Raw genomic sequence first — 10,243 nt, forward strand, 5'->3', positions numbered from 1 at the left:
AAGAATGGAAACACAAAATGCTTAAAAAAGATGCTTATTTAATGAAACAGAAAAGTAAATTAGAAACAGCACCATTGAGGGATGACAGGGAAGAAGCAGAACTGATAGACTGCAGTGATGGAGGATCTCAACACACTCCCTCCATGGGTTCAGTTATATCTCCCACTGAAACACAGAAAACACATTCATTTAGATAAAAAGTTTCCTAAGTCATAACAGTTACTTCATAAACAAAACTCATAAAAGACCAAGCCCAATGTCCTAAATATTTCTTGTGCTTACTGTTACCTGTGGTCAGGTGTATGAACGAATCCTGTGCAGTATGGTTAGGTAGCGAGATCCCCATGGCCTTTCTGATACCGTACAAACTGCACACGTCACCAGGGGTCACCTGACTGGTCAGCTGGGCCAGGTTACCCGTAACTTTCTCCGCTGCAAGAAGGATGGTGGGAGTTAGAAGTTATCAAAATCTGCTTTTCACCTGCTGCTGAAACCCACAGATCTGCAACAATACTGACTCACTAAAACTTCTTGAGTAAAGAAAAAAATAAAAACTCATGAGGCAGGAAAAAAAAAAACATCCCTTCCAGTAAGTGTTTGTCTAGTATCTGAAAAAGTGAGAGGAGTGAACCGGTCATCACAGGTCATCTTTTGTGTTTGTTTGTTTGTGTGTGTGCGTACCAAGCTGCAGCTCTTTAGCAGTAGGAGACAGTAGGCAGATGATGTTTGGTGGCTGTTTAGCGCTCAGTCTCTCTTTCTGAACCTTCTGCAGCTCCCTCAGCAACACTGTCGTCTCATCCAGCTTCTGCTGGAAATGCTCTGCTTCTAATGGAGGAAGAGGAAATTTCACTGTGATAAATCAGTCTGTATAATAGGTGGGAAAGGGGTTCACGTGTTATTGATGTGACACGTTCCATTCCACTGCTGAGAGAGGAGGATCATTATGAATTCAGCATAATACACATGAAGAATGTGTCTCCAGAAAATAGTTCATTAATAAACTGAAAAAAAAAATAATAATAATAATAACAAAAAAATGTCTACAAGATTTATGATCCATATTTCAAACTAAACATTTTAATAATGGGATTTTACCTTCTGAGTCGAAGTTCTCAGGAAGCAGGTCAGGATTCAAACCCAGAGAACCAAGAGCCGTCACACTTTCACCACTGCTGGACTCTGACACAACAACCTACACAGACCAAGCATGAAGAGGAGGGCATGGACTGAACATCATAGATGCTAGTGTCATTTTTGACCAAAGTTCCAATTTATTTTCTTTTGAACTTTTGAATGGTATTGTATCTGTATGTTTATTGTTGCACAGAGAAGTCCATCAAGTGCATGGAAGCTGATTTTACTATTGTGAGTTATATTACAGTGAATTTGCATCTGTTACACACAGAATTTATTATTGTTCACTTGACAAATCAAATACAAAATAAATAAAATGGCTTTATTCACAATAAGTTTTTTTAATGTACTGACCGCCGTATTATTTGTTAATCTGCATTCCGTAGATTTTACAAAGCACAATCAATTTGAAATTGAGATGTATACATCTGAATAAACAAGCTTTCCATTGATGTATGGTTTGTTATGATAGGACAATATTTGGCTGAAAATCTATTTGAAAATTGGAATTTGAGGGTGCAAAAAAAATTAAATTCTAAATCACCTTTAAAGTTGTCCAAATGAAGTCCTTAGCAATGCATAATACTAATAAAAAATTAAGTTTTGATATATTTGCGGTAGGGCATTTACAAAATATCTTCATGGAACATGATGTTTACTTAATATCCTAATGACTTTTGGCATAAAGGAAAAATGGATAATTTTGACCCATACAATGTATTGTTGGCTATTGCTACAAATATACCCCAGAGACTTTAGAATGGTTTTGTGATCCAGGGTCACATATGGAACATCTCGTTGGGAATCACAAGATAAAATCCATCGTTCTTACTTCAACCTAGTTGTCTTGGCTAGTGTATAATACATAGTTTTAACCCTATGCTATATGTGAAATTTGGACTGCTAAAAACAAGTGTTGAATAGTAGCACCACCCTGCTAAGGTATGCTAGCAGAACCACTGTCAAAGACGGCCTTCCACACACAGACTAATACTACAGTATGTTCATAGACGACTCATGCTTACCTTTCCTCTATGTCTATGGCACCCTCACACACAACAGATTAGTGTGAGTGAAAGAGGAAGTCAAAACTGACAGGGGGAGTGTGTTTGTGTGTGTCTGGGCAAATATTCTTTCCATTAGTGTGAAAGTTGGTTGGTGTTGATACAGCTGCTGCAGACCAGAGAGCCTGCGGTTCTAACGCTGCCTTTAAATAGCAGGTTTGTGTCTTTACTTCCATTCGAGTGAGCTATACACTAGTATGCACTTAGAGACATTTGAAATGTTATTATCTGAGGACATGAGAGCATTTTACCTCAGCATCATCTGTTGTGTCTACTTTCTCTGCAGGCTCCTCCATGGGCAGATTATCCTGAGAAGAACAAAAATCATCCTATCAAGCCCAGAAATAATCAAGAGTAAGCTGCTCAGTTGAAAAGAGTTCAAAACAGATATTATGCAGTATAGAATTGAAGTGATATATCATGCATTCATTTGGCCATGCAGATGAATAAGTATGTAGTGAGGTTTCTTACAGTTTCTGTCTCTTTCAGCTGTCTTGAGTGCTCCCCACTTGTCAAAGCGTCCAAGACATTATCTGCCAACCTGCTCATGTGTTCCTCAGATTTGGCCAGGTAATCTGCAATGCTACAAATAAACACATCCAAACTACATTTGTGGAACACAAGGGGAACGGTGGAAGGGTGTGAATCAGGGCTTTATTGTTTGAGAGGTTTACAAAACAAGACAAATGCATGCGGCTTAGTCATCTAAAACCGATCAATGGATATATTTCATTATATGGCTGATTCTATACACACACACCTTTCAGATTCTGGCTGACTGTTGTCCTCTCCATAGAAGGAGTAAATGAGATCAGAGTCCTCTTTGCTGATATTGGCAAAACTGGAGTCATATGTAGGTGCATATGAGCTGAATGGGCAGTAATTCATATAGGAAACTGCAGAGAGAGAGAGAGGGGGGCATGTGGGGACTTTTACAGATTCAATGAACTTCAGTAGCGTGGTGTGGAACAAATGGCACTCAGAAGTCTAATACTCAGGGTTAAAATATAAAAAAATGAAAATAAGAAGCACCACAGATAACTAACATATAAAAAGTACAGATGAAAACACTGATTCAGCAGTGATCTCTTCTATTGACTGCAGAAACAATTGGATTTTTCTGGCACATAATATTACATTCCTCTGGCAGTTGAACTATGGGTTTTCAAACAGAGATTATAAGGCAGCGCTCCCGTGATCTTCTCCACATGACTGAAGGTAAGGCCACAGAAGAGAGAGACAGTTTTTCCATGAAGTTGTTTTTCCAGGAAAATGAATATGAGTACTGGTTTAACAGAGCGGTTGAGATTGATACACAGAAGTGAGAAAATAAATGGAGAGTTAATATATATTACCTGGAGTGACCATGTTTCTCTTGTCCTCTTTGAAACCCTGAAGGGTGTTGATTCCAGTCTGCAGTCTACCTCCCATCATGCCCAATTTGACTGGGCAGTATCCTGGATCTAACATGGAAACATGATGAAGTGTACACTTGTATTGTACACATGTCGAACATTTGCTTGTTTTCTTGAACTCGTATTGTCACAAACCTCCAGCGCTCAGGTCGGCGGGGTTCAGAATGCCCAGAGTAGTTAAACCATCAGACTTCCTCCTCTCAAACTCCAGCTGCTCATAAAAAAAAACAACCCCAAAGAAAAGTGACCCTTCATTTGAGGGATGTACAAAAACACGATTCATCCTATCTGGTCTTGTACTCTTACCTCACACTGCAGGCTTCTGTTTGAGAGTTTCCCTCCAGAATCCTCAACGATCTTTTTGATCTCCTCCAGGTCTTTCTCTGCTTGGCTCTTAGCATCATCTTTACTGTCCCTGCTACACAAACAATGCAAGCATTCATGCAATTCTGGACATATACCCCTTCATATAAGCCAAATCATTTCTGCAATGAATTCCAAGTCTATAATTAAATCTGCAGTCAGAGCAGCGATTGGATAAATTATAAAAAGTAATGTCATAATAGATCAATGTGTGGTCTGTTCTCGAGCTGCTACCCGGCCCAGTGGAGTAGTGTGCAGGAAGAGGATTCATCCTCCCTGAAAAGCTACAAAGTGTGTGTGTGTGTGTGTGTGTGTTTAAAGAGCCTGTAGCTCGTGCGCTACAGATGGCCTACAAGTCACAACATGTTTAAGCATTCCAAGACTCTTGGTCACTGCAGCAGCCAAGCCGATTTACGTAGGCACTGGCAAGCAACAAAAAGAGAGAGTAAAACAGAGAAAGCCAACAAACACCCCGGCAACATCCTGGAATGTCCCACTGCCTTGAATACAGCAGCAGAAGCCCTGAATGCAGTTACAAAGCCATTGTGAATTGCCGCACTTTTAGAAAACACCCAACAAATGGTGAAAGGAAGCATTTGATAATTCATTTGAATAATTTTACTAACATTTAAGTACAGTCACACTCCTTTTTCCAGGCAGGCTACCATGATAAATGGCAGCTAATTAATATCCAAGATAAGGCTCTAGAATTAATTTTTAACTTGATCTTCTTTTTTGTTGTTGTTGTTTCCTACAATTTCCTTTTTTTCACCACTGCAGCATTTAATTGATTAAAAATATAGTAAAACAGTAATATTTTGAAATACTGTAATAACTTTTCTATTTAAATATTTTTAAAAATAGTTTATTTCTGTGAAAAAGCTCAATTTTCAGCAGCTATTACTTTTCAATGTCATATTATCCTTTAGAAATCATAGAGCACAGTCTCTTGCAGCATCAGATACTGATCCGGTCTCCACCCATCAAAATATGAAGACAACCCAATATGATTTTGTTTCTCATATATATCTCTGTTTTGATGTCCATATGCAGGGAATATTTCAGATATGCATTTCCACATAGAGAAAAAGAGGTGGTGTCTTTAATTTGTTCATGTCACAGCAGACTCTCATTCTTAAACTATGCCTTATGTTCAAGTAAAAAAAAAAAAAGGAACCTGCCAACTGGAAGGAAATTTCTCCAAACCCTCAACTCAGGTGACCTTTGATGATAAGGAAGGATTAAGGCCTGATCACACCAAATATTAAATAAAACCAAATAATGTGCAATGTATTTTAGCTCCAACACACTTGCCTGGAAGTTTCTAGAGAATCTGAAGGTCTTGATTAGCTGGTTCAGGTGTGTTCAATTAGGCTTGGAGCTAAACTTTGCAGGTCAGAGGCCCTCATTGAACAAGTTTGGCCGCACCTGTTCTAGACAAACTAGTCCTAGATAATAAGCTAAATAAACGGAATCATTATTCATACCTTGGCGTATCTTTATTCCCGACACGGGGTGACTGGGAGTTGTCACTTGTGTCCATAACAGATGAGTTCTCTTTGGCAGCGTCTGATGTCCCGCCCTCATCCTCTCCATCCTCTGCTGAATGACTGCTGGATGTCTGCAGGCCAGCCATGAACTCTATGCTCTGTTTTAAACTGTCCAGTCTCTCCTAAGAGGACACACATAGTTAACTTCCACATGTGCAAGATTACCAACTTTGCTCGTTTGATGGATTTGAATGGGTCTAAGTGAAGAGGTAAAACTTTATTCCAACGACACTAGTAATAGGAACATATTGTACACCAGTGCCCTCTGCTGTAAAAACACAAACCATACCTACATAACACTTTCTAAATCTAATACATGTTCCGATACAATTGTTCAGTTGTTTTTCCAACTCACCGTGCTCAAGATCTTCATTCCAGAGTGCAGGAGTTTCTTTGCAGCTTTGTAGTAAATCGTCTCTGGTTTGTTGTAGATCATAGCATTCTCACACATCACTTTGAAATCCAGCTGTGGGGAGAATAGTACAGAATAGTCAAGTATTTTGTCAAAATGAACAAGATATATTTTTCATCTAAATGACCTTCATCAATATTCAAATGTTCTACAACTAATTCAAATCTTCTACCCTCTGCAAATTAAAGCAGCTGGAATATTCAATCATTCAACTGCTTAGTGCCAGTCTGTGTCCTGGAAACTAACAGCTGTGATGATCATATTACCTTGAGCTCCTCAAGTGACTGGAATTGCTCCTTCTTCACTTTCTCCTTCATAGTGCTGAAGTCCATGGGTCTCTTTATAATGAGAGAGTACCCTGGAGCAATCAGGTCTGTCACAGGAAATGAGAAGAATGCACTTGGGTCCTTCCTGCAATAAACAGCAGCCAACAGTGTTTGGCTTTCATTCGCAGTAACTATAGACAGGATTATGATCATAAGCCCCAGTATAAGACCCACAACACAGGAGGATAAGGCACTCAGATAAAGACTGCTTTTGCAGGTCATCTGTGTTAGAGAATAGTTTCAAAGTTATAGCCTATACACGGGCATTCAAAAGTTTTTTTTAAACTTGTTTTATAATACTTCTATTAATCTAGGATTAATTCATCAAAGTAACAGTAAATGTGCATAATGTTACAAATTATTTATATTTCAAATAAAAATGCTGTTCTTTTAAACTTTTTTTCTTTTAAACTTTTTATTCACCACAATTTTTTTAAAAAAGTATCATGTTTTCCACACACAAAAAAAAAAGGAGACTGGAGTAATGGCTGCTGAAAATTTAGCTTTGCCATAAAGAATTATATTTTAAAAAAAAAAAAAAAAAAATACATAATAGTTTTTATAGTGTTTTTGATATAAGAGACTTATTTAAAAAAAAAAATCAAAATATTTGTTGTCTAAATAGATTGTGCACAGGTTAGCAATGTTCTACCTCTGGAGTTGCCGGATGAGCTGACTCAGAGCTTCCTGTAGAGGCGTCTGCTCTTTTTCTGAGGAATTACAAAAGTCATAATAATCAACAGATAATCGGCACAAGCACGCAGTCCCTCAAAACAACATCATTAACGCAGATCAACTGTAAACCATGGAAGGGTGCACAGCTCTACCTTCCATTCTGGCGAGTGAGGGGGTGAGGGGCTTGTCCTGGGAAACATCGGAGCGAGCAGGAGTTCTGCTCTGCTCATCCCAGTCTGGATGCACAGAGTCTGGGACCTTCCTTTTTTTGGTGATCTATAAAACGTAACACGTAACATAGATCAGGATGTAGTTAGCAAGTAAACAGAAAAAAAGTAAAGCACAAAAACACAGTATTCATTCATATCTCACCTTTTTCTTTTTGTCAACCGGTGACACTGGAGGACTGGCTCTGTCCTTCTCGTCCTTCTTTTTCTTCTTCTTTTTCTTGTCTTTGTGTTTGTCGTAATCTACAGAGTCGTCGTAAACGCTCTCGAGGCTAGGGCTGCCTGTGGTGACCTCATTCCCAGCCACTTTCAACACCAGCTTCAGTGGACGTCCTGAAAGGCCAGACACACAACTGAGTTGCCTAATGTCAATAATTAAATTTAATACAATAATATATTGTAATACTGTCCCATTCATTACCAAAATTTATAAACGGAATCTGATTTGAACTCCTGGTATATCCTGTGTCTCTTTTTCTTGCTTTTTTTACAAAACCTAACTAGGAAACCTTATTAGCACTAACACATAATTGCCTCTTTTGAGGGGAACTACTCTTCTCAGTACTCTTGTATGCATCAGAGTTTAAAATATCCTCTCTTTAAAACCCACAAAATAATTGTTTGATTATTATTGTTTATTTCAATTCGTGATGCTCAATGTATTTTCATCTGGTTCTAGTTGGAATTACATTTAAGACATTTATGGAAAAGAACCTAAAACTAATTCCGATGCTGACTTTATTAATCTGATGTTTTATTAAGCAACAGCTGCTTGTTTTCCAAAACAAAAAACAAACGTTAGCCAGCTTGTTAGCCTTCAAATAAATCGAGTGAGTAATCACATATTACATTAGTCTATATAAACCGGCTACACTCGGAACATTCGCTGTATTAACATCAAGTTGTACACATGTAATACCAGACTGCTACTCATTCACTGACAGCATCAGTCCGAGTACAGCATCACAAGCTCATCTGAGTTTATAATGTAACGCTACCTGAAAGCAGGCTTTCGGTCTATAACGCTAGTCAGATATTCTCCAGCATGATGAATAAATCGTGAGTGACCTACCGTCGTGTGTGTGCTTCTCTGATTTGTGTTTCTTGTGCTTTTTGCCCATGATTGAAAGTAAAGCTGGCGATTCAGTCGGGTCAGCGCTTGACCAGTCTGCTCTTTGTTTTGTGTCGGTAAAGACTTCAGAGCGCCTTCTGCGGAGCTACAGGATTCAAACAGCGGCGCCTAGGGCTCGGCGGTGTGAACTACAGTCAACACGCCATGAAATTAGTTTGTCTTCATTTGTCTCCGACTGCAGCTCAATGAATAGTTAAATATAATACGACAGAGTTCAAATTTAACTACTCGGACTTATGCTGTCAGTGAATGAGTAGCTGTCTGGTATTACATGTTAACAACGTGATGATTAATACAGTAAATGTGTATATGTATAAAACAAAGGAAAAAAGCCGTCGAAATACTAGCTACTTAATACCACTAAGAGGCACCATTGTTAAGCATTCAGAATATCCGCGTCCCACAATGCAAAACTCCAAGACTTTTTAATTCTGTGTGACAGCTGATATAGAGCAGGGACATCTTGATATCAGAGTGTTGCTCCATTATAATTTAATTATAAAGAGCAATAAACAAAACGAGCTTAACAGTTTTACATAATGTACCACAGTAGCACACGAGGCATCATAGTCAGAGATTTAGTGTGGACAAGTCACTATGTGTGTTTGTTAGTCATGTCTTTTTGTGGCAGATTATGCATTGATTTCTGGAAAGTCCCAATACCAAAACATTACGACTCAAATAACTATATCTTACTCATTGTTTTTTTCATCTGAATTACATGCAGGAAATGCAGAGAACAAATGCACATAAACTGCACTGCTCTATTTTACCAATTATAACACAACTTGTATTATAGTACATGCTTACATTCACTGTGTACATTCCTTCCATTTCCAAAGCCAGTAGGCTACTGGGTGTTGACGTTTGAATTATGTTTGTAGTTAAGTAAGTAAACATAAATGCATCCAGGACAGCAAAATACCTATTATGGTCTTTGTTGAGTGCCAGTTCATGATATAGTTTAGGCCTATGTATTAAACTGAACAGTGCACACTGCAGAGTATTTATCTGGATTACAAAAAAGTCATATATGATAAAAAAAAAAGTGCTCCATTTTTAGTTTACTTAATGTAGCCATTTATATTCACTTTTAGCTGACATATTTGAACACTAACTTTATTCAGATCTGCTTATTATGTATAAAATGACCCATGACCCTTCAATCTATACTTCTCTGGTATGGCATAGGCTTTCTAAAAGCTGCCATTATCTCTAAACTGTTACACCCTCAGGCTGTTCTTCAGGCAGTCTGTGATGTGATTTAACTCATCTCAAACCGTCTCATATACTGTAGCCTTTGCTCTTATCTCTCATATAAAGCCACACACTCTCACTTACACACACACACTGGCTTAATGGCCATTTAAGCTGTGCTGTATCTATTTGCAACAGGCCTTAAACCTGAGGGAAGCTATCCCTGTTTGAATAGACATGTTGGACTTAATCTTCTTTTGCATCACATACTTTTTGTAATGCCATTTCACACTGGCTCTATGCTTGCTTTGCACCATTTGAATAACTATTAGAAGTAATATTACAGCAATCATTGTTAGAAATAAATCCTGTCATGTAATCAGACCTACTTTTTAAGCCATGGCACGTATGTTCCATTCGCTTGTCCTATAAAGTGTGCATTGTGTAACTAAAACAAAAGACTGTGTGAAGAAATTATCATTCTATCCTACCAATGTTATTATTGTAAACTAAAACTATTACAAATTGTTTTCATTAAAAATTGTCTTCATAGTTAAAATTAAAATATACATTTTTCCTGGAAAAAAAACTTACAAAAATATTGCCTTGCCAGCTAACTGAAATAAAATAAGTTGAAGTGCTATAATTAGTAACAATAAAAATCTATACAGATAGAATGACAAAATAATAAAATGACAAAAGCACATAACAAAATACTAAAATAACTGAGTCATCCTCTCATATCTGC

At 37.8% G+C, this 10,243-nt stretch overlaps 1 protein-coding gene across 1 annotated transcript; it reads right to left on the reverse strand.

The window, feature by feature from the left end:
• Positions 1-21: 21 nt before the first annotated feature.
• Positions 22-8,607, reverse strand: LOC109082367 (bromodomain-containing protein 7-like). The gene is made up of 17 exons (XM_042755891.1): positions 8,239-8,607; positions 7,312-7,499; positions 7,092-7,215; positions 6,917-6,974; positions 6,205-6,349; positions 5,882-5,992; positions 5,464-5,648; positions 3,920-4,031; positions 3,749-3,824; positions 3,554-3,661; positions 2,959-3,094; positions 2,670-2,781; positions 2,450-2,506; positions 1,096-1,192; positions 682-825; positions 289-432; positions 22-165 (listed from the first exon to the last, which is right to left on the reverse strand). The coding sequence occupies exons 1-17, from the start codon at positions 8,285-8,287 to the stop codon at positions 128-130; spliced, it is 1,884 nt and encodes a 627-aa protein (XP_042611825.1). The 5' UTR covers positions 8,288-8,607; the 3' UTR covers positions 22-127.
• Between the last annotated feature and the right edge of the window lie 1,636 nt (positions 8,608-10,243).

The sequence above is a fragment of the Cyprinus carpio genome, unplaced genomic scaffold (assembly GCF_018340385.1).
Source record: "Cyprinus carpio isolate SPL01 unplaced genomic scaffold, ASM1834038v1 S000006753, whole genome shotgun sequence".
Taxonomy (NCBI): Eukaryota; Metazoa; Chordata; class Actinopteri; order Cypriniformes; family Cyprinidae; genus Cyprinus; species Cyprinus carpio.

Coding starts and splice junctions, on each gene's coding strand:
- LOC109082367 (XM_042755891.1), bottom strand. CDS start 8,287: ATGGGCAAAAAGCACAAGAAACACAAATCAGAGAAGCACACACACGAC. Junction 6,350..6,916: donor CTCATCCGGCAACTCCAGAG/GTAGAACATTGC, acceptor TGTTTATTGCAG/GAAGGACCCAAGTGCATTCT. Junction 5,993..6,204: donor AGTCACTTGAGGAGCTCAAG/GTAATATGATCA, acceptor TTCTCCCCACAG/CTGGATTTCAAAGTGATGTG.